Source organism: Ammodytes marinus, assembly GCF_949987685.1.
Source record: "Ammodytes marinus genome assembly, chromosome: 18".
NCBI lineage: Eukaryota > Metazoa > Chordata > Actinopteri > Uranoscopiformes > Ammodytidae > Ammodytes > Ammodytes marinus.
The window spans coordinates 6,362,677-6,388,397 of record NC_137222.1 but is presented as its reverse complement, the minus strand read 5'-3'; the positions used below and the strand labels follow the sequence as shown (position 1 = coordinate 6,388,397).

The window sequence follows — 25,721 nt, the reverse complement described above, 5'->3', positions numbered from 1 at the left end:
CAATATTGAATCAATAATTGAGCAAATATATGTATTTAAAGACGACAGGGGCACAAAGGAGTTTAAGAAATGAATTTAGCCCTAAAATACCCTGCTCTGAGTTTGATTGAAACATTTATTGTTATCTTGATGAAACTGAGTGTTGATCATTTCCCCAAATTCATGTTTCCGTGCTGAAAATACCCGCGCTACGGCTTTGCTTTCTTGTTAGAATGCTTGTAGGCAGTTTCATATTGTATTTAGCACATCCTGGTTCAGGCTGATAAGAAGGTCACTTATTCACAGTGGTGTCACATAGAGAAATGAGAATCCTCTTGTTTACTGCTGCTTTGTAGTTTGATAAATACACGCTCGCGGGGGAAAGTCGGATGGTGTAACTGCAAAGCGGGGAAGATTTATGAAGTCTAGTGTCTCTATACTACCTTGTATGCGTCTTTTTAACCCCTTCTCTCTTCCTGTGTCTCAACTAAGTGTGCAACGACTAATTGATTAATCATCAACTACTAAATGAGTTGTGAACTAGCCTTGCTTGGCATGGGAGCTCCCTCTTACACTGACAGCTGATGTGTGGCAAATACATTGTTTTAACCTTTTAGGGCTATTTATTTCTCATATCAGCACTTCACCTTTCCTTGGTTTTAATAGAGAAAAACTTGATATTGGAATTGTTATTTATCTTATTAAGAGACAAAGGTTATTAAAATACATATTTTTTAATTACATATTCATCTTTATTGTCTCTCTTTAGTCCCAGTGAGCACATGAGCGTAACACAAGCTTCAAGCTACATTTAAATAATAATCATAGCTAAATAATTTGCGATTCATAATCTGACTATGCAGTGTGTGCGCTGCTTATGGCTTTGATTGTGTCTCCTTTTTTAAGCTACTGTCATGTGCCCCCTTTAAATTGCCCCTCGGCGACGAATAAAGTGATTTGATTCGAATTGAATTAGTCGACTAACCGTTTCAAAATAGTCATTAGTTGCAGCCCTAGTCTCGATATGTGTGTGTGTGTGTGTGTGTGTGTGTGTGTGTGTGTGTGTGTGTGTGTCTCTATGTGTTTAGGAGCTGCTCACCTGCAGCCTCCGGGCCCTAGTGAGTGAAAGCCAGCCTGACATCTGTCACACTTCTCCCCCGTCACGCCTCCGCGACACACACACCTCCCCTCTGCATCACACTGCAGACTGGAGGAACCTGGGGGGGACAGCAGAGGGATCAGGCAGGATGTGAAGGGTACACACACACACACACACACACACACACACACACACACACACACACACACACACACACACACACACACAGAAGAGGAGGGCATGGAAGAGCACCGAATGAAACAACGAAAGTAAACGCTGAGCCGATGATCTTATAACTTTGTGCCCATGCTGTAACAACTTATAACATTGTATTACACAGCATTTATGTGTTCTCATTGGTCAATCACGGCATTCTACGGTCCGTTATTTCTCGATAGTGCCAGCTCTTTAGGATAATTCACCGTTGATATGGACCTACGGATATTGTTCTGATCGATGACTACCTGCCATATCAATCGCCTTCAAAAAACAATGGAATGCTTTTTCACCATTACTTTGAATGTATCTGGAGAGCAGGGGACTTTGGAGTCATGTGATAAGTTGTTACATTATGTTCAAACAGTTATTGTGTTTTTGGCTCAGCATTTTGTCACATTATCAAACCAGTTATTACATTGTGAAGATAGGGAGAGAAAAAACTTCAGAATCCATAGAGGCCACTGGTAAATGACATGGAAAAAGATCGATACATCAGTAAAAAACATTCAAAGGATGGGTCTAACAATATGGCCATATTGCATTTTGTGTTCATAAACCCCAAGGGATGAGCTTGGGAGGAGAGCAGAATATAACCTCACAACCGCTCTGTTGCTGACACACTGTAGCTTTAGTTAATGGAGAGAGAAGGCGAGCAGCGGGGGCTTTGTGGACATGAGAGAAAAGGAAGCCTGATATAACCTTTTATCGATATAATGGACTCCGAGAGCTCAGTGCAATCACCTCACACTTTTCAGGAAAACACAGAGAAACAAAAACAGAAGAGAGATAGTGGATCTATTTGGATGTCTTTTATTTCCCCTATCCAGTTGTCTCGATCTTTACCCTGACAATGGTGTAATTAAGAGCCTAAACATTTAACGTCCGTCCAACTAAAGTTAGACTAATGACCACCGAGCTGCTTCACTGATAATGTTCAGTGGAGTCTACCAGACCAATTTACTATACGGCAGGGCTGAGTCAAGTCATGGATTTTCTTGAGTGGTCGTTTGTGAAGTTGAGGCGAGGATAGATCTGACAAGATGTGAAAGTTGGCAAGGTTTAAGTAGTCAATCGATACGAGCACATTTTCATGTAATGTTATCAATGATTAAGGCAACAATTATTCCTATACATAGGTGTTTATTTGACTAAACCTCGTCTATTTGCGTCTGTGTATTTCTTCTATAAAACCATCTTTAACAGCCATTATCTAAAAAAAATGTCCAATACTCTGTACCACAAATGTAAACTTACAAAGCACTTACAGCGACACACCTTTTTGTATGCAAATGTATGGATTATAAATTGCCAAATGTGCATATTTTTCAAACGTTTTGTATGTCACACAAAACAATAATTATTTAATGTTATGTTTGCAATCAACGGCAACGTTTTATGATGATATCCATAAATTATACATTTGACCCTATTCACAAGCAGTGTCTCATTGTAACCCCAATTACATTTTTCTCATGTCAGAGAAAAAAAAAGAAGGGATCAATGATATTGGCATGTATTCATTGTATCTGCAGGTTTACCATTTATATTGCAGTTGCAGGGCCAGCAGGGCTCCTCAGCAGTCCTCCTGTAGTGGTTCTCCCTGCAGCGTTCACAATGAGGCCCGTCTGTACTGTCTCTACAGTTCAGGCAGCGCCCCCCACTGCCCGTGCTCCGGTACTGCTCCACATCAAACACACACTCCTCTGACCTCCCACTGCAGTTACACTCTGGAAGAAAAAAGCAAGGGATGGAGAGAGAGAGAGAGAGGGCAAGGGGTCAAATGAGAACAGACAATACAAGAATGAGTTGCCATGGGGAAAAGAGGAAGCAAAAATAGACAGAGAGGCGCAGAGAGGCGAGAGAGAGAGAGACAGAGAGAGAGAGAGAGGGAGAGAGAGAGAGAGAGAGAGAGAGAGAATGTGTATGGTGGGGGATATGTGCGAGAGATTATGTGTTCTGGGATTGGATCATAATTTAGAGGCTCGTTGCTAATCTCATTTCACACAGGCCTAATGAGGAGCCAATCGGCTGTCAGGGGGCACTTAGATAACGGTAATTCATGTTTATACAAGAGCAAATTACTCAACTGATAACACAGCAATCGGGAGCTCTCTCTCATACCCCCCTCACATCAAATCCCCTCCTTAGTTCAACTCAGTTTACCCTGAGGGGGGATTTAGGTGAAATTGCCCGTTTTATTATGAATCGAGCTCTCTCTGCTGTTGCGCCGGCAAATAACCGTATACGATCATTCCTTCTTTAACAAGGAGTCCCAGCTGTGTTACAACCTTACTTCAAAGATACCGAGACAAAAACAAAACAAAACCCTCACCACCAGTTGCTTGAAAACCTAATGCACTATGCAAACTGTTGGGACTAGTGGGGAAAAACATAAAGGGGATTTAATAAGGAGTTCTGTGTTTCCTGGAGCTCAAACTAATGTTACCTTTGTGCAATAATTGCGAGCGAAGGAGGGTAGACAGAGGGAAGTGAGAAAAGCACACATCAATTATAATGAGGCTCCTCTCGTTTCTTTTGTGAACAATATTTTGGTTTTGACGAGCAACAAACCTGGTCATCAATGCTTTATAAACCTGCATTAATACTTTTTTTATTTTATTTTTGGCTGCCTGGGCTTATTTTATTAGACAATTTATAGCGTCTTTTTTGAGATTTTGTTTCTGACCACCTGATAAAAGTCCAATAGTAACTCCTGTTCTTAGATTTGGTCTTTACAAACTTCTGAGGGACATATTTGGGTCTTTAGTTGCTGAATGGTTACACTTGGTTAAGCATCTCTCAGCTCAATGTTTTGATTTCAAGGCCACAACTTGAATGTTCCCTTTTCCACTCTCACGGCTCTCATCGGAGTCGGTTTTCAGACTTAAAAAAAATAAGTAATTTTCACAGAAATATCTCTGATAAACCCATTGCACTGTGGTGCTGCAGTGTTCCACAAGTTGCCGAAAAAACTACATTGTATTCGTCACATATAGAAGAAGTTTTGAGGGATATTTGCAGAGCCTGCAAGTAATTCTACACAACATCAAATCAAATCAAATCAGTTTTATTTGTATAGCCCAATATCACAAATAGACATTTGCCTCAGTGGGCTTTGCATTCCATACAGTATGACACCCTGCCCTTAGCTCGGCTGAGAAAAAAACTCCCAGTAAAAACCCTTTACCGGGATTGAAAAAAAAACATCCCAACAACATATTAACTATGCATGTAATTTTTAGTATTGGATAATTGTACCTGCCGCTGTAAACACCAACAGTGAAACAGTAACTTTTCAGGTTGCTTTCTCACTACAAACAGTGTTCCATGGATCCAATTTTCCTTTTGAGTTGATTTTTGTTTATTCAATTATGAGAATATACCTTAGAAAATATTCACTTGTCTGTCACACCAAAGTTACATGGTGCACCTTTAATAGCAAAAGTAATTTGTTCTGCACAGCTTGATCAGGAGCCCTTAAATAACCCCAATCTATTCTTCTGTATTTAACACATGTGGGAATAGAAAAAATTAGACATTGTGGTTTAAGAAGCAACCAGCCCACACTTTTGAGTAACAGTGTTTTTAAAAACACGAACAGCTTAGCTCTGGTGACTGTACACACCACTGTTGCACCACTTCAGAAGTCCTCACTTGGAACTTGAAGACTGGGGTTTCTCACTCTCTTTCCAAATTCCCCAAACCCATATGATTTATGTAGGTTTACCACTGGCTAGTGAGAAGAAAGGACGTAGATACAGGAGGTTCCCCTCAAAACGCAATGCAAAATGTAATAAGTGTAAATATTACATTTCCAACATATTCTATCATTAGAAGCATATTACTTGGATAAGCAATATACAGTATACAGTATACAGTATATATAGATAGTATAGTGACTCGACGTCATTGTAAATGAGGGTCACCCCTTAACTGATCTTTCGAGTATAAATAAAGGATATGAAAGATACAAGTAGTGATAATTATATAATTTCCTACCGTTATCTCATGTTTCTTTGCTGAACATACTGTAACATGCTACTGTAAGCATTCACATTCACTGCCCATCACAAAACAACAGACACAGTTTGCGACTAGCTGGTTAAAAGCTCTGTACACAGCTGATGGGAACACTCAGAATCGGGTGAATATTCTCTTTAGTTTTCTTCAGTACCAGCCTCTCCCCTCTCTTTCTCACACATGGGAACTTGACCCATCGTTAATATGAGAAAAATATTGATCGGCTGCAGCTTTAAAGTATCTGTCCCAAAATCATATAGCCCCTGATGGATGGAACCAAAATAAACCCAAGCAGCCGGCAGCCTCCATTTTTGCGCTGCTAGGGAATGGCCTTTTGAACACGACATGAATCTTTTGACAAATGCGGAGCCCCTTGTTATCACATCTGCAATCCCTCTGCTCACGGGGGCCAAGAGAAATGTGACAAAAACTGACACGGCGCACAGAGAAGCCGCCGCAGCGTGACTCAGTTTCTGACGGGCACTGGTGGGCAACTAGAGCACACATATGACCAGCCCGGCTCCACTTGTCAACTCCCATCCACTCTATCTTTATCACGCCAGCTATATAGGGCTGGGAGCTCGGGGCTGGAGGAATGGGGGGGCACCATTGCTGGTCCGGCTAGAACTGATAGCCGTGTGGCAGCACTGTCAACAACAAGCCTGGGCCTCCTGCCTTATTTCCTGGAGTGGTACACATTTATGTTGTCATACAATGTGATGTAACCCATGCACTGCTGTTGTCAGTAGAATGTTTGATGTTTAATACTCACAGGCCAATAAAAAAAACTTTAAAAAAGTATTTTCAGTGTTGTTGTTGATTTCTTTTTAATCTTTATTATTTTTGTGTATTTTATTCCATTTTATTTTTGTATTATTATTTTCTACTCATTGTAGGTCTGGGATGTTTCTATCTTGATTTAACCATCTGTAGCACGCTCTTACTTTGTTACCGTATAAAATAAAGTTTATTATCACGATAAAAAAGTTTACAATCGTGAAGACTACCCGTATGTCGTGTCACAAGTTACTTCATGTGTGAAATGAAGCGATGAAAATGAGTTTGCTTAATTATGGCGCTCCATCCTAGATTGAGCTTCAGGGGGCAGCATGAACATCTGGCTCCCCATCCCTCTCTCAGTGAGTTCAAAAGTATATTTACTAATGTTGTCAGTATGGGCTGCTTCTGTATCAGTACCAGCTTTTGTAATGGATTTTTTGTGTCTTTCTTTGTCTTTTTAAATATTTGTTTTATTTACCTGCACTGAAAAATAGGCATGTGAATATAATTATTTAAAATATTTCACAATAGTGTTTTATATGACTTTTCATATACTGTGTTACATTTGTGATGTACATTAACAGCCTTTGAAGTTGATGCCATATTGGCTTTGTAGAACCTCTTGAATGCTGCACCATGTTTTCCATCTAAGTAAAGGAGGGAACAATGCGTGTAACAGTTTAAAAGGTGTAGTATGTGGGATGTTGATTACTACAAGCAGTGCACACACATGGCGCAGCAAAGGTAAACTGAGACCTTGGAAAATCAATTGAAGTGTTCTATAGCCTGTTGTTAGGCCATCTTGACCACATTCAATTTTGCCCACCCAAATCAACATGCTTTTTCTCAATCCTGTCCCAGTGACCAAACAGCCTTTGCAAACACTGCCACTGTTGAGGCTCCATGCAAAGTTAGAAGGCAGACTTAGCCCCACACTCAGTAGGAACACAATAGTGTGATTGATGGAACCACCTCCTCAAACACTATGCCTCACATATACATATTTGGATGAACATATTATTATAGAAACACTTAGGAAAATACTCACTACTTCAACAGCCCTGTCTCCGTGAAAATATGTTTATTTACTACAAATTTGCGAGAGTCAATATTGACTTTGTCAAGAAAAGTTATGCCATCTGACTTCCAATATTTTTTATTAACATAACAATGACACATTTTTAATGAACATATTTGTCAAGTGACAAAATATTCATAGCAAAATGTCCCCGGACAAAGTATTTCATTTGCTTCTCCAACAATGTCCCTTCCTGTAGTACAATATCCACTTTTAGCATCGTGTATGCCCTCCATCAACCCCGGCCTGCTCCCTATGACTTTCATGTGATATAAAAAGGTTGTCCTTACTCATCATGAAACATTCTTGCCACAGGACATAATGCAGCCAGCAGCCATATGTTCCCCCTCATAATGTGTTTGGTTTGTTTTGATGCACCATTCCACTTTTTTCAGTCTCCAACCAATTCCAATACCTGGGTTTGGATATCTGCACATGAGGCTGCAGTGAACCACATAACACATCTTACTAAAAGAGCAAATATATAAAAAATGCATCAAATTTTATTCCAAAGCAATTCATTTCAACAGCACTGCTTCTATACAGAGTTCACAAGTATAATAACGTTCTTCCAATGAGTGCAATGGCATATTGACAAACTCCTACGCAGTCAATATTTGAAATCAAAGTGCGAAATTTGTGAAGAGAAAAAACATATAATTAGTTGATATTACAGCAATGGCTGCTTCTTTAAAGTCAAATAGAATGTGGTGAATTTGTTGGAAGTCACGTTGGATAAAAGCGTCAGCTACGGTTATTGTTGGTGTTAGTGGTATAAGAACATGTGACAGCAGTCTTTTACAATGCATTGCATCCATAGACGTCGATTACGGGGGGTATGGGGGGTACATGTACCCCCCACTTTTCGTCAAGACTCATTTTGTCCCCCCCACTTTTTAAGCCGGACATGGAGTGCGTCCAGCCGTATTAAAACACAGCGTCAAGGTCTCTCTCTCTCTCTCTCTCTCTCTCTCTCTCTCTCTCTCTCTCTCTCTCACACACACACACACACACACACACACTAGTTTGCACACCAGAGAAAACATGCTCCGAAGTCTCCGCTAGTTTGCACACCAGAGAAGACTGATGCATTTCAATCAGCAGCAGAGAGACAATGGCGAGTGACTTTAAGTGTCCCGTTGTGAAGTGTAAACTGTAGGGATTACCATCCTCTATGCCCACTAATGACTGTTAATGTAGCGGACACTAACAGCAGCTTGTGTCGCGGCACATGGATACTGACGATGTTGTTTACAGTGACGTGCGGTCAGGGTCGCCGTGTGCAAAAAAATAAAAATAAAATAAAATAAAATATTTTTTTTATTTAATAAACTTATATTTGTATTATTACTGTTACTGTTAATTATTTCGATCTTTACATGTAATCCGCGATTACTTTAAAAAAGTGTAGACGTTTTGATTCGAAACGTGGCAGTTAGTAAGTTATGCCAAAAAAATATTGTGCCTTTGCTGTTTCCCATTCATTGTGTACGGCAAAGAATCAGTGCCTTTGCGCCTATTCATTGTGGATGGCAAGGGGGAAAAAATCAAATCGCAATCAAGTGCGCATGCGCACTTGATTCTGTATTATTTAACATGTACGCAAATAAGCATAATTCTTTGTGCCTTTTTTACGTAAATGGTATGCCACATAAGCCTTTACATTACATATCATTCATGGACCAATTAAAATCGAGATATTACTAGACATTTACGCAGCTTAGGCCAACGTCATTACGTTGGCTATGCTCATTCACGTCGCATTACCCCCGCGGATTTTTAAGTCAACATTGCAGCTGCCGTGCCCGCAGATATTTCAGACTGGAGGAATTTTAACAAATTGGATTATAATTTAAAAAGGAACAGAATGAATAGCAAGAGAAAGGCCTGCGCCAGCCTTGGACGGTGTACAGCAGCAACAGGGACAAACAATGTTCGAGCATTTCAAACGGACAGGTAGCCTACATGAACGGAAGGATGCTAGCTAGCTGTGCTGTCAGTCAGACTGTCACTGGATTACTATCGTCTTGCTTATTTCTACAGCCAGGGAGTCAGATTGGTGAGTCAGAAACTTCTTTGGGGTTTATTTAATATAAAGTTGGATGAATTGATACCGAGTGCAATCCATTCTGCATTTTATATTCAATTGAGCAGTTGTGTTTTCATTGTTACTGACGGACAAACCTAAGATCTGCAATGTGGATAAATGGTTACATTCTGATGCTGGACAGGTCCATGGGGCATATGCTACTGGTACTTTATCTATTAAGATAACGTTTATGGAGTGGAGTTGCCATCAGTTATGCTGTAGTCCTACATAATGATGAATGCTGTCTTTTATTTTTAAGTTGAATAGAAGTAGTACCGGTAGTTTGAATCGGCAAAGGTTTGACTTGTTGCCTTACGTTTTTTCGGCCCTCGGTGTGAGGGACGGGTCCGTTAAGTCGATGGATGCGATGTTTAATCATTTAGACCAAACTACAGTAGGCTACGGGCAAACCTGAAGTCACCGTCGTGACATTTCATATACGTCCCGTCTGTGTGTGTGTGTGTGTGAGTGAGTGAGTGAGTGAGTGAGTGAGTGAGTGAGTGAGAGAGAGAAAGAAAGAAAGAAAGGGAGGAATTTATTTGAAATCGGTCGTGCGTGCCTGTTTGTTGTTTATTGTTTTTGATTTAACAATATATAGGTTTAGAGAAATCTGGCTTTCAGAACTCAGTGCCTACCCACTCACTGACCTCACCGCACGTCACTGGTTGTTTATCAAGAAGTAATTGAAGCTGATCATGGCTATGCTACTAGCTAGGTTGCCATGGAGACCGAGGCGGAGTAATATTGTTGTGCGACAGTCCAGCCGTGCTTCGGCTCGATGTGCTCAGTCGGAACTACCTTCCCAAGCTCCTTTTGTTTACGTCATGTTTGGTTGGGCTACGGGGAGCAGCTAGTGGCTCATATGTCCGCTGCTTTTTGAAAATGCTTTTTTCATCAAATGTGTCAGACATCAGTGTTTTGTATACATTGTATTCATTAGTGAGCGGGTATGCCGTCTTTCAGAACCGTTCATTACCTGCACTAAAGAGAAAAAAAGATGTTTCCTCATTGTCCCCCCCACTTTTGAAAATGCACTCCAGAATGCCTGTTTGTCCCCCCCACTTGTTTAGCCAAATCGACGTCCATGATTGCATCGTGTCATGATGCACATAATGCAGTTGGCTCTGTAAGTCAGGAATCCAAAAGCCAAGAGCGGCCCCCACACAATGAACTACCTGAATCACCCTTCACTACAGGTCCTGTGTAACTTTATTGTAAGTGAAGGTCTTGGCTAGAGAAAAGCTCCATGCCTTGTCTCTGTGTGGATAAAGGGAATGGCCTCCGGGCCTTCAGTGACTACAGAACCAGGGCTCCAACCTATCTCTTCAAAAGGCCCTGCTCCTGCAGCACTTCAGTCTCCCGCTGAGAGCTTCCAAGGACAGTTTTTGCAAAGAAGCACTATTGAATCATTCCAATCAAGTCATAGAGACGACGCAATGTTGTAATATCAAGGTCGACCGTCCTTTTTGATAATCACAATGGCAGTGGTTAAGTCTGGTCTGCATCAATCTGAGTGGTACAAGATGTTAGATCAAAGATAGTGAGTCAAAGAAAAAAAAATCCATTCACCACCTACTGTGTTGAAAATACTTCCAGAACTACCTACTAAAATGACAAAATGCCAACATAAAAAAAGAAAAAGAATATGTAAATGAGAAAAATGATTAAATAATAATATCTATAAATATATGAAACCCTGGTTATGCATTAGCAGGAACTTTGAGAGCAAACCTATAAATGTTTTATTATGTTGTTGGTCGATGAAGCCAGTTATATAGAAAAATAACAGGTTTTCCTGATTGAGTTATGAAATGTAGCCCACTGTGCATTAGCCATGTTTCAGCAGCAAAGCATGGGTTTCTGGGAGGACCAAGGGAGGTTGCCACTTCACCTTACTGGCATGAGAGGTGATGCAATTCGCCTTCGCCATTGTCTTATTGTCTTTTGCCCTTTTATATGAATAATTCCTTAGCGCTGTTGCAAACAAATGCATTTCAGAGAGGAACCCAACATCCCTGCGGGCGCGGTAATTTCTCATTTTTACATCTAATTTGCTGGACGAATGAGATGTCAGACTTTTTAGAACACCAGCAGAGATGAGAAAGCCACTCCATGTGAGGGATCATTCTGCATACATATTTTGTTTTAGGCGACCTTTCCTGTACACTGTTACAGGCAAATCAGGCCAATAACCCGTACATTATATTTTGCATTCTCCCTCTGTGCTAAGGTCGAGATGAGATTTTTGATAAAAGGTTTCGCAGAGGAGCAGCATTTGCAAAACAAGATAACCCCAATCGTCTGTCAACATTATTTACCACACCAGAGTCATGCCTTGACTGGAAAAACATTCTTATATTTTTTTAGGATTCTTGCTTTCGCCACTCAAAGAGTCTATAGCAATACATACATACATTGGGACATTAACTTATATAGATTTTTATCTTTAACACCTTTTATACCCAGACCTTGATTCACCTACACAAAGCGCTGGACTGAAGTGGATCATGTGGATGTAACCGTGTGACAATTGAGGCGGAAAGGACTCGGCAGCAAATGAAGTGGGAGTAAGTTGACAGGCGCCAATTTACATTTTGAGCGGGCAGAAACGGCAGCTCTCCAATTTTTCTTTTTCACACTCCTCGAGACACATGGGAATCTGACACGTGTGGTCACAGATGATCTGTAAAGCACTATACCGGATGCGGTTTGTCAAAGTCACGTCAAAATATATCGTTTAAATTTCAGACTCAAAGATGAATTATAGAAAATCCGCATGGTAGGTAGTAGGTTTAATAATTAATAATAATATATAAAAACTGTGTCAAGAATGTATACATGTAGAATTAAATAATATGAATGTATTTCGAATATAATATCCACAGTTCTGTGCTGCTGCAGCAGGAAAAAACACAGGTATTTCACAAGTTAAAAAGCCAATTACTGTAAGTCCGAATTCTGAACAAATGTCCATAAGTAACTTATCATGATAGGTGTTCTATCCTGTTGCATGACTTTTTCTGAATGGGGGAACCATCTATTTAAAACCATTTCAGCTAAGTTGTGGATAATTTCTTTGTATTTTATTTTCCTAAAAATGAATTAATATGAGTTCACAAAGAAAACACAAAAAAGGGGAAAAGGTTGGCGATTTAACAGATTTCAGGCTTAAATCTCCTTCCTATTTCACAGCAGGGGTAGCTTAGATGATAAGTATCTGATGCATTCACAGCATTATCAAGCGTACTGTTAACATTCAGACAAATGATCACAGTCTCTCAGCTGGAACTGCAGCTTTCAACCTTAAATCAGTTGCAAAGAATGGATTTAAAGAGTCCGCCTTCTGGAACGGCCTCAGGCTGAGCCCAACCACAACAAAACATCACACAAACAATAGACATTATGAAGAGCTGCTCGAGCTGCAAAAAGATTGTTTTGTCTCAGAGGGTGGAGAATCTTGATGAGAATGACATCCTATTCATTGCAAACTTTATTCAAACACACACGGGCACACACGCACACACACACACACACACACACACACACACACACACACACACACACACACATTCAAAGCAGCAAAAATAATAATAATTCAAAGAGTTCAATATGACGTTTTGATTTTTTGTTAAAATACCTCGGACTGAAAACGCAAATTGAAAATAAGACATGTTCGCAAACATTGAACCACTCGCATATGCAGCCCCCATGGAGCTTCCATTTACCACCTGCTACTACAATTCACACAATTGCATTAGGTGTTCTCGGTTGTTGAGTTTGTTCAATAACCATTGTGTTCACTGCATCTGAGCAAACAGTTAACACCTGTTTAGCAGTACCGACGGGCATTACATGTGTACGTAGAGCTGCTTTCATTTTCTCGCTCTTATGTAGTATCAGGGTCATTTACGCACATGTTACATAATCAGGACTGATTGTGCTGTTGTCAGGAGACAAAGCAGTGTTAACACTATGAGAAGGATGTAACACCTAGCTGCTCGAGGATGAAAATATGCAAGACTCCATAATGTAACATTGATTCAATTGTAGAACCAAAAGGCTATGCACATTCTAATCCAAATAAAAATGGATGGTATGGATAGAGTATGCTAACATAAAAGTAATTCTTAACTCACTTGATTAGATACGTTTAATAAATACTTAGTTGGACACTTATCATTTAAAGTCAAAAGACTTTGAGTCAGATCAAATTATTCTACGTTTATGGTGAATGTCTGATTGAGATTCAAATTTCACAAACTAACTTTGTCTAGAAATGCAGTTTATTACATTGATCAATGATTGTGCCTCTTATAAAACTCTTATATCCAGTCTTAATTTCCTGAGGCATGCAGGACGCTGCCATGTGACTGACAGCTGAGGCAGAAAGGACTCAGCAGGAGAAAATCAGTTGAAGGATTTTGACGAGTTACAGGTGACAGTTTACATTATGTCTTGTCTTGTGCAGAGACGTTTGGGGTGTAGGTGTAGATCATATATTTTTGTTATGACTCAATGAATTTACTTCAAGCTCAAATCATGTCAGCGAAACAGTCCACCAGCCGGAGCGGTCTCAGGATCAAACAACACAAACAATGGAAATAATGAAAACAAACTGCTCAGGGTAGAAATGATTTCATTCCCAGACAGGGGGAATCTTAATGAGAATGACATCCCATGCAACCCCAACACGCACAGACGCACACACACACACACACACACACGCACACACACACACACACACACACACACACACACACACACACACACACACACACACACACACACACACACACACACACACACACACACACACACACACACACACACACACACACACACACACACACACACACACACACACACACACACACACACACTCCTTCACTACCCCTTTGCAAATTTCTCCACAGCTATTTCAAGAGCACAAAGCTGAACAACAGCAGTGCAGTAAAAAGGTTTGATGAAAGAAAAAACATTGACTGATTGTGAAATTACATTTTCAAAAAAAACATTGACACATCACAGGACCCCAACCCCTCCCTTAAGAATACATTTACCACCTGCTACTACAGTTCAAACACTAACAATTGCAAAATAAAGCTGTTATAATCATGAATGATTGTCACAACTTTTCTTTTTGCTTTTTGAAAGAAGTTCTGGATCCGAAGCAGTTTGCCTAAAACACGTTTTAAAGAACAATAACTACAATTGGCATGCAGCTGTTTTATCTTATGATATTTTATTTCTGTTTAATCTGTAAAACAGAAGGAGATCTTGTTTTGTTATCAACCAACTGCACATGCTTATCAAGAAAAAAACAGTCTGCCTAAGAATGCAACATAACATATTAACATATTAATAGCAGAAAAATGCGGAAAAGCTTTCTGTCAGTTTTTATGGGGAAAGAAAAATGATGGAACCACACTGTATCTTTAAAGCAGGTTGTATGTGGGAGGACTAATATGCAAATTTGACCGATTGACCAAAACATTATAGTGACACACTCTAGTATAAGGGTCACCAGTGAGGGTCACTTTACCGTGTTAAGCTGGCTTGTTCAAGGCTATTTCAAGACCCGAGGTGGATTCAGGTTGCCATTCACCAAACAGACTACATTATTTTATCTAGTTAGTACGTGCAGAACCTTTGAGAAATGGGATGCTTGATTCCCATCATTTCCATAAATGTACAAATAACCCAGCACATACTGCACCGACTGAGATAAACACAAACTTTACAGACGGTGTACTGTAATTGGATTTTCCAGGATGTCTGCGTGTGATACCGAGCCGCGAGTTAATTATTTAAAAAAATGCAGAGATAGATAACAACATATTTGAGCAGTAAGTTTCCAAATCCTTGCAGTAAGGTTTTTTTCGCTGCATGCTGTGCCAGGAGTTCGTGATAAAGATGATTTACATGCAGAAGACTTAAAAAGGCAGAAAGAAGTGCTTAATTAACTGTGATACTTCAGTTGAGGTTGTGTCTGTAATTATTGTCTTATTGTCGGCTTTCATGATTTTATAAGTCCTATAAGGTCATGAGTCTATTATAGTTTGTTCTTCATGCTAAACTAAACTGTGGCTAAAGATTTTGCTAGAAAGAGACACTTGACCTGTTGGCCCAATGTGTGGGCTTCTATCAGCAGTGATAGCACTCATTGTAAAGCACCAACATTATTGCACTTCACGTGTTTTGACTTACCACAACCATTCAACATTTGTTTTTGTTTGTCCCACAATAACTAGAGTCGATGTTGCAAAGTGTGAATTAGGTGCTGCTTCTTATTTGCATGAGTGCACATAACTATATCCCTGTCGGGTTCGGTTCGTTTGTTGTCAGTTATTGAAGCTGAAATGTGATTTGGAGGGATTTGCGTTCCAACTGTCACAACTCATATTGCATTCCTCGATAAATATCAGTCAAACAACTCACGTTTAAAATGTTTTATTGAGCAAAATATAGTTTGAATGTGGCTTCTGCTCTGGCCTCATAACTCACTGGATATGTATTTACATGCGATATTGATTAAATCAACATGAAATTATGCCAATAAGCTTTAGATACCCATCGTAGGGAAACAAATCAGATATTTACAGGGTACATATATTCTAAGATGGATGACAAAGGTAAAAACTTTCAGTAAACAACAACCATAACCCACTACAGTCTTGTGTGAATGTTTCCTATACAGCAGGTACAGCCATCAGCTTTGCGAGATGGGGAGAAAGGAAGAAAAAATGAAAAAAAAGCGGAATTGTTTGGGGATCAGCGCTCTTACGCACAGCCATACATCCATTAATGTCTATCTGATGGCACTATGACATGTTGCTCCCTTGTCTGAATAGCACCCCGCTCACCTTCAGGTCGCACATAATAACAAGTCTGAATCAAATGCGTCAGATTAGCATAAAGGCTGCAAGGACACAATGTGAAACTCGCACAGAGAGAGAGAGAGAGAGAGAGAGAGGCTCAATGGGATTTCAGTATGAGTCAGAATGGGTAAAGAGAGAGAGAGAGAGAGAGAGAGAGAGAGAGAGAGAGTGAGAGAGAGAGAGAGAGAGAGTAAGCATCACCTTCGAAAATCCCTGTAATAAATCTCCTATCTCAATCTTCATCTCTTGAGCAAAAATTCACGTTAACCAACAGGAAGCACTTCGAAAGAACCGATTGTAAGTTGATGAAGAGATCTATCTCAACGATATATAATCCCTATGAACGCAAACAAAATAATGTTTTTAGCTTAAATCAAAAGTTTCCATCAGCTAATTGCATTATTGCAATTACCCTTCAAAGCTGATGTAATAGCTATTTCACACATGTGAGGCCAAGTGCCATTACGTTGACACATAAAAAATTACTTCTGGCAACTTTTGATCTTAGAGATGAAACAATGCTTAAATTGCCCCCCTGTGGCCACAGCTAACATGTGGCCAGCATATATGCTTTCATAAAGACAACTTTATTCTTATTGCTTGCTTTTCTTCAGCTACTGGGTTAAGCATTTGATAGCCAAAGACACATGGTATGTGGGAGGCGAGACCCGTGTACCACTGTGTTTATTGGTTGCGGCTTTTTATGGATTTTTCACATCAATTCATGTGCACTGTAAACAGGTGCTATTCGGTGGCACAGTGGCCGGTGGATACACACCAGGCTTTGTGAACAGCACACATAAGGGAATACATCATCAACAGTATACAACCGCACACACACATCAAACGTGTTGAAATTCAGCAAATGAAAGAAATGCTCTTGAAAAATTATTCCTTACATGACTTTACTTTTTCTGCCAGGTCCTCTAAAATACAAAAAAAAAATCACGTCCCCTCTACTTGATTAGGCCTGCTCTCTATATTCTGAAAATGTACCTCACCCCGTCCACCTTATTTCACACAGTAGTCTAAAATGACATCCAGCTAAAGAATTTGCACACTGCAAATACAATAACTAAGAGTCTCAGCCCCACTCAAGCTCACTAAAGTACCAAACCTTAGACCTTTAACAGCTCAGACTGTATTTTGTTTCTATGGAGATATATCTCCCATAACTAGCAGCTAGAGGGCGGGGCCAGTCTGGCACTGTCACCTCTTGGTAGGAAGTAACAAACGTGGACAAAATACTGAAGTGCAGTTTTTATGACAGGAAAATACAGTATTTTAAAAGTAGAGGCCCAATATGAAAGGCTTGCCAGTACAAATTGAGATAATGTTCAATAGGAACTTCCATACTGTTTTGCAACCAAACAAGTTTTTGTCAAACTTTGTGTTCCATGCGAAATCATTTCATAAGCACTATTCTTGTTTCTTTGGAGGTTTAGTTGATACTTTGTTTAAAAGAGAATTGATTTTAGTTTAATAATTGTTTGAACAAAATTCATGTTACTGTCTTGTACAGAAAAATAAGTCAAAACTTTTTGATCGACATCTTTGGGATGGGATGGCCATCCTGACAAAACTGTTGTTGGGTAATACAACAATAACATTCTTATGTGGTTTTTAAAACATACTCACAACTTAATCTCTACTGGTCACAATAATTTAATTAACTTTTTTACATTTAACGTCTTTGTATATTGAGTGTATTTCATTTCCTCCATGCAATATTTGCTGATCCCAATCACCTGCAGATCCATTTTTATTCCCTGACGAACAAATATAGAATATAATTATTATGGCTGTTCCAGTGCGGGACACAGAAATATACAATGTCGGTGGGGCAAACTGAGACACAAATGAGTTCTGTGCCAGACTGAGATATGCAATTACACTGAGCGTTCATCATTATGCTTCCACATTCTGCATCCTTTATATGGCGTGTGCTTTATTTATTAATATACCGCGCTGATTAAGTTGGGTGCAGTACTCTATTTAAGACGCCATCTGCTTGGAACCAAGAGAAAGAGTAATTAAAACAAGCTTGCCGCTTAATAGAATTCGGCAGAATAAAAACAAACACAATTTGTGAGCCACTCTGCTCTATGGTTTTTTATCCCTCAGTCAATTACAATTTATCCTCGACAGCATTCAGTAAAAAGTGCACGGTGTGATGAGCCAGACCTGATAACACCAGTGCTAATTCAGAAATACAGAAGCTGAAAAAGGCAAGGGGAGCAGCCTGCAAACACATGTGCATACAAACAACGCAAATATTCACCCAAAAAAGCTGACGTTAATTTACATTGACGTAGGCTACACACATCCTCCGAGGAGCGAATACATATACACTTTTGAATTCAACCTTCAATAGTTAATCCTCATGTGCTGTGACGCAGCCTCACAATGAACTCCACATCAAATGCTGTTTGTTTTTGCTCAAAAAAAGTGAAAACGGAGATGTGGAGGCAGAGGACTGTAGTCAAATGCAGTGTGAAGCTGGGTTCAACAAAGTAGAATACCATTCAGTATTAATGAGAATCACTCAAGTTCAATTTCTATTCACACCTGATTGCCGTACTGATTGTCCAACTGGAACCTTTTTTTTTCACGAGGCGATGGAGTGTAGAAATCGCTCATGCGGCAAATGCAGAACTTCAACAATTATTGGAGATTGATTGTAAGGCGGTTCACGAATCACTGATTATTTCTTCTATTGGGAATGTCACCTTTCACAGCCTATGGTTTGTCACTTGAACATTCAACACTGCCCTTTGGACTTGTATTGCACTAACAGGGCTTGTGACAGTGGTTCCACACAGACAAGGCTATACTCACTCAAACACTCATTGGCGGAGTCCCCAGTGGCCCTGGCCCAGGGTCTGTCCTGGTAAAAGGGGTGACATCTCTGGCAGTCATGTCCCACGGTGTTATGTTGGCAGGAGCACGCCAGCTCCCCTTGTTCCCCCTCGAAACACTCACTCCCGTGACCGTTACACTTACATCTGAGGGAGATACAAAGACATACAGTTGCATAAAGAGTGCAGGAACAACTTTTTTTTTCTTTTGCTTTACACACTCTTTTCTCTCCCTCTATGCTTCTCCTTGCTGACTTAAGTGTGTAGACATGCTTGTACACACACACACACACACACACACACACACACACACACACACACACACACACACACACACACACACACACACACACACACACACACACACACACACACACACACACACACACACACACACAGTGAATGAATGGATTGTAGGAGGCAGAGGAGCGGGGAAAAAGAGAGAGACGTGTTTTCCAGCATAAGGAGTTGTCACTTCCTATTATCTTTCACGGCAATAAACGCAGTCGGAGATGAGGTGGGGTTTTTCATTCCCCTTGAGCAACTGCGCCGTTCAACTGTGCACTTAGTGCTACTAACACACTCACACTGTCCAAGACTATAAGGAAAAGCAACAAGCATGTATGCCTGTGTGTACTGGAATATGCGTTTGTGTTTAATATATGCCTTTGTGTTTACTTAAAGAGTTTTATGTGCACACCATCCTCAAATAAGTGCATGTTAAATAACTTGTAGGCGATACATTTCAGGTCAATAGGGTCAAACATTACCTTTTACATTTCATCGTTAAACTTTGATAGTTGATAACCTACATTGAAACTATTATTTTCTTTTGGTATTACAACTGGGATGTTTGAATGAATATGAGCATTTGTCAAAACTTACTAAAATGAATCATAAACCAAATAACAACATATGAACAAAACGTTCTGTATTAACTTTCAGAATTGTGCTAAGAATGATAATGGAAAGTTGATGTAAGTTGTATAAGAGAAATATACAGATGCAAAGAGAAAAGGTTTGGCAAATCAAACATCTGAATGTACATTTTGGACCATTTTCAAAATAGCCAATAATAGCAAAATAGCCCAAAAATCTCAAATTTGACAAGTGCTTGAAAAATAATGTTTTACGATGCAGTGTCTTGCCTTAAAAGGTAGATAAGTCAATATTCTTGTGATTAACAGGATTCATTTAGTCCATTTTCGCATCGTGATACGTATTATCTGCTAATCTTCCTTTCTCCCTGCATTCGGAAAGCATTCCGTCTGAAGCACGGTGGCAGCTAGCTACGCCTTCCCAGTGTGTAATACTTCCTGGCAGTGTCGTCTGGGTTTTTTTGCGGAGTGGCTCCGTTAGGGGACAGGGACTTGTCGCTAAGTGGCAGGTTCTGTCAAATTTAGCCAGCTGTCCCGGATCCAGACGTATGCTTGCCTGAGGCTCAGGGCCCAGTTATTTCTGTTTGCCGCTGAGACAACAACAATATAGTGACTCCCAAAGTGCTTTCCATCCACACATATCCCCATACCCCCCCTCCGCAATAGCAGACTGGAGATTCCTGTGTGATAATCCAAAACTCAATATGATATGAGGAGAGATCATCCTCAGCTGATTGCGCAGCATACTGTATGTGCAGGTCAAAAAAGTGACGTCGTGCAATATGTCGAGTCTTGATGTTATTATAGCAAGTATGGAAAGATGCACAAACAGCTCTTTTTCATATTTTTAAAATTGTTGCCGACAAACTTCTAGGACGTTTATTTTTGTATTAGTCCACCTTGCAGTGATATTTCTGTATTAATCACAAGTTGTTACAGCATCTGTGAGTGGGACAGGCCCAGTTGGTAAGGTGCTAAGGCATGTGTACTTGTACGGAAAGCACATTGGCATGAGGCTAAAGTGGGTCCCCTGACTGTGGTGGTGGCATTGGTGGGTAATTTGTCATGCCGCTGCCGGTGATGCTAAGTGTTTATGACAGGTGCCAGATCAAATTTATATTCTTTGTGAAGGCTTCATCTCAACTGCCTAATCGTTGGCTTCTATCTGCAGTGCCAAGGTGTAGCCCGGCCCTTGGTGCCATGTCCTCCTTCATTACTTTGAGTAATAAACCAAAAGAAGTGGAAGGAGGAGCATTATCTTGGTTTATTCTCACCTGATGGCAAGTTGACATACAGCAAGGTGTTCTATCAGTTTGGCAAACAAACAGCTATCCAGGATACCATTTTGATTGCTTTTCTTGCTTTGCACACATACATAGGTTACGCCCTTACTGTCAATGGAGGATTATGTGTATATACGACATATGTTTTCAATAAAGTTTCAAGAGAGGTTACACGGCCCAGATAACATTAGGGAGCATTTTATATCTGGAAAAAACTGTTCACTGCAAATGCATAATGTGCATGCATACTGAAAGCATCAGAAGTTTGTAAAATTGTTAAAATACTAAATAATTCCAAGATTTTAATCACAAGATACACGCTTAATCTTTCAATATTTAACCAGAACGCAATACTTTTCACTTGGTGTTTGGCTCAACCACATTTTCACAGGACAAAGAGCTGGAATTTGCTGGAATAATTTTGTCTACATGCAGGGTGACATTGTCCAGGATGGCACATTTTTTGGGGTGTCTTCTTACCTGCCACCCACAGAGAAATCGGAGATGGCATAGAAGTAGGAGCGCAACACTTTGGTGTCCTTGAAGAACTCGTCTCCAAAGGTGTTGAGCCTGTCCAAAGAGATGAGCAGGTCAGTGGCTGTCACCCATTCCTGAACGAGAAGAAAAAAAAAGGTTGGGATTAAGAAAGGGCCAGTGTGATGTTAGAAAACACCTTTATGAGGTCAGCCATTAAAAAAAATAAAAAAAATATGGGAATGAAAGAGGCTGGTGGCATTTTGGCTGATGCCACTCTCTGAGGCAGAATAGGGAGCAACATGAGAAGATTGAGACGATCAAAAACCGGGCTTCAGTTCAGAGAGGCAAGATGATCAAGGATACTTAAAGGTGGAGTCAGAAATTATGGAGAAAGCTTGTCTAAATATTTTTTGGTCAAAAGCAGTGTCCCACGAAAAAAAAGAAATGGTGTTAACACAGCCTAGGCTTTGTAAACTGGTATGTAAACAAAGGGTAAACAAGGGGGCCCACCGTGGCTCGTAACAAGCCGGTTTACAGAGCCTAGGCTAGGAAGGAAACGTGAGGAGATATACACTGATTTTGACAAAAAGTGATTTTGATAACAAGCGTTCTCCAGAATCGCTGACTGCACCTTTATAAGACAGCAAACATTGACAGGGCAAAGCAAATAAGACATTGGAAATGGAGAGTTGGTGAGGATATGACATATAACGGCAGGGGAGACAGTAGATGAAATGGGGAGCCAATGATTATGATGTATGAAAATTGAAGTTATTTCAGAGGGAAAGCCGAAGAGAGAATTGGATTAATGGAAACCAAACTATGAGATATGAAGAAAAAAAAAACATATGAGAAAAAGAGACAACACTGCAACACTACTTCAGCTTTAATGGTCGACACGTGGCAAATCCCCCGTCCCTGGTATCGTTTAAAGCTCTTCTGTTTGAGGCCACTGCAAAGGCAATGACGGGATGAAGCAAATAATCGCTGGGAGAAAGTGAACACACACTGGGGATAGAGCTAAAGGAAGGTACTAATAGTGGTGGCTGGAAAGATAAAAGTGCGGCTAGGTAAAGGGAGAACAAATGACACGGGGAATCTCTTACGAGAGAACAGAGCTAACTTTAAAACATATACTGTAGCTAGAGAGTAACTTTTTTTGTCTGTTTCTTGGCTGGGATTCAGTGGCAGACCTGAAAAAAAGAAGCCTTTAACACAGTACGTTTTTTTATGGTCTAGTCCTTCCAAGAGGTGTCTTTGAAGTGTTGCAATGGGAGAGGAAGAGATTGGAGCGGATGGGCCTCAGACTAAAAACATGTGTGTGATGGGTTTATCCATTCATGTTTTCCTCCAAGAGCTACAGTTTTGTCTTTGTAGTGCCAAAGCCCATTGGAGGGCACCCATCAGAAAGGACAGGCATTTGCCTATTTTAGCCTGTTAAGATCAAATTGTGTATACTTCAAACATCATGTGTTCTTTACGATATTCTTTTGTGTACAGTTTTGGACACCCTAAAATAATGTCAATCTTTTACATTTAGCTCAGCCGGTATGTTGAAATGTTTGCCCTTTAGTGAAATGTTAAAAAAGTATTGGATGGGTTTCTATGAATTTTTTCACACATATCCATAAAGACAAGATGATGCTTAGGTTGAGTCAGCGATCCGTACCGTGTGTGCGCTGAAAAAAGTCTGGTATTAATTACAAAGCCTAGACTCCATAAACGGGTATCTTTACTTTAACAACAATGCTATGGGAAAGGTAGTTAGTGACGAGTGCTGTTATTAAGGAAAGGCATGTCTGGGGGCGGAGCCTCTGAAGGAGTCGGAGGGGAGGGGGGATTTGTTTTGGTGGTCAGTTCAAATATCAACAAGCTATCTCTGGTATGGCTCAGTACTCCATTAATTTACACCATTTTGCTGATAGGTCAAAATTGCAGTGGGTCCAATTATCTGGTTTGTGACTAAATAGCTGTACAAATAATGTCATTCCTGTCAGCCTCAGCTGTACTTTGTATTTATTGCTGACTGGCAAATAAAAGGATGCTACACAAACAGTAATGTTTGCTTGTTTCAATCATTAAGGTTGCATTTTTCTGCCCTGAAATCTCATGTTGGACCATAGCAGAACACAACGATACAGAATATCTAGCAAATAAACTTGCTGGAAGTTAGTCTATGAGCATTTAAGTTTACAGGTCAGGGGTAATGAAAAAGCATGAAAAACAACTGATGGATGTATCCCTGCAACAGAACCTAATGAGCATTGAGCAAATGTGACAACACTTCCATTCTATGGCTTCATTATAGTTACCATACCATGTAAAAAAATAAAAAAATAAAAAATGAATACAGTTAGGCATTACTCTTTGTTCAGCTGGTGGAGAGGCTGGATGAATTGGTTTGTAGCAAGACATATAACAGTGATGACACCGCTGAGCCTTCTGAGTCCAGCTCTCTTCACACAAACCTAATGTGGCTTAAAATAGCACGAGCAGCACTGCAGTCAGAACAAAGTTTTGGTTTAAAATATCTCCCTTTTTAGGGGCTCTCTTGTTCTTTCAGTGGGAGTCCCACCACCACCCCTAGGGGCTTGGGATTCAGACCACCAGTGTGTGGTCTGTCTGTGCCTGCAGTAGAGACATACTGCTGAGGCATCAAGAGGTCAAAGCCCCTTTTTTTGGAACATCTGGAGTTAATATGCTACACATGTGTTCCTGATTGGAATAACCCCTTACATGGCCGGTGTTAGCATGACTAGGCTACTGGGCTTCAGTGCCATCTGTGGGTTAGCCTTGTTAATGAATTCTAATAGGAATAATATTCAGAGTAAAGTTTGGTCTACTCAGCAATGAGCAATGAGTAACACAGTGTCTCTAACACGTCTCTAATTAGGCTTTTTAAAAAAGGGAAAATACCTTCTTTTTCCATTTTAATTAGGCCAACTGGTGGCTCCCTTTCAGCAGAATTCTGACTGTTCTGCAGCTGTAAGTCATGGCACCTTGAGTGTTCTTTCCTAAATTGCACTCTCACTTCTCTACTTTATTTCCCCTTCTCTGCCTCCAGCCAGCCTTATCTCTGCACTCTCCCGCTAGTTGGAGTGCACTTGAGGATTCCCTAACAGTTCTGTGCCTTTGCAGCCCATTGAGGGATATAGAGCAGCTGTTTTGTAGAAGCAGTAACCACTGTGTTGCAGAGTTGAATGCAGTTTGCTGGCATTCTATTGTTCCCCCACTTGCATATAGAATTTGCTCCACAGGCTTATGGGGGTTTGACAAACACTGAATGGCTCTGATGCACTGCAGTTGAAAACAGACTCAATCTTTATTATTTTTTTCAGTACCTAGACATGACATGATATTCATCCACGGTTCATGAGAGGAGCCACAGTGTAGAGTTTGAGATGGGAAACTTAGCTGAGAAGGGAAACACATTCAGGTGAAATGAAGGGCAGCAGGGTTGAATACACGGAGAGAAAATAGATACAATACATGATGGCTTCACTTTCCAATTGAGTAAAGTACTGTACTATTTCTACCATTGTCATTGAGCAAGGCACTTAACTCTGAAACTACTCCACAGGCACTGAACTATCTGACCTTGCTCAAGGACAGAGGGGATTTGGGAAAAGACAAATGTTTATGTAGCATTGAGTTAATAGTCAAATAAAGCAACTTCACATAACTAAATGTCTACATTAGCATGCTAACAATGTAGGCTAATAACAAAAATATTTTTGTTTGTTTTGGTATCTAGAACATTAAACAACAGTTTTAAGACTGTAGCCCATAAATAACAATATGTGCAACAGGTACTGCTTACTGTGGTAAACATGGTGGTACATACACAGCAACTTGGGTATTTCTCTAGATTTTCAGGGGGGGATTTGGAACATAAACCAAAGAACTGGTCAGAATGATAACAACCAAAGTTGCTAGTATTCATTCTAAGGGGAACATAAACGTCTGTACAAAATCTTGAGCCAAACTATTTTGTAGACATACAGATATAACATTGTATAATAGAATTATCTGACCCGCTGGTGTAATTAGATGAAGTGTGCCTTTGCTGGGTGAGGCGAGGAC

The 25,721-nt window shown here is 40.2% G+C and overlaps 1 protein-coding gene across 2 annotated transcripts in view; it reads right to left on the bottom strand.

The window, feature by feature from the left end:
* The window catches only part of lamc3 (laminin, gamma 3), a 113,198-nt gene that overhangs the window by 67,981 nt on the left and 19,496 nt on the right, over positions 1-25,721 (bottom strand). For both annotated transcript variants that reach the window (XM_080046267.1, XM_080046268.1), the window contains exons 3-6: positions 21,642-21,772; positions 18,981-19,147; positions 2,836-3,024; positions 1,079-1,196 (exon numbers count right to left, since the gene is read on the bottom strand). In XM_080046267.1, the coding sequence (XP_079902393.1) occupies positions 1,079-1,196; positions 2,836-3,024; positions 18,981-19,147; positions 21,642-21,772 (605 nt within the window). The remainder of the gene's footprint in view (positions 1-1,078; positions 1,197-2,835; positions 3,025-18,980; positions 19,148-21,641; positions 21,773-25,721) is intronic.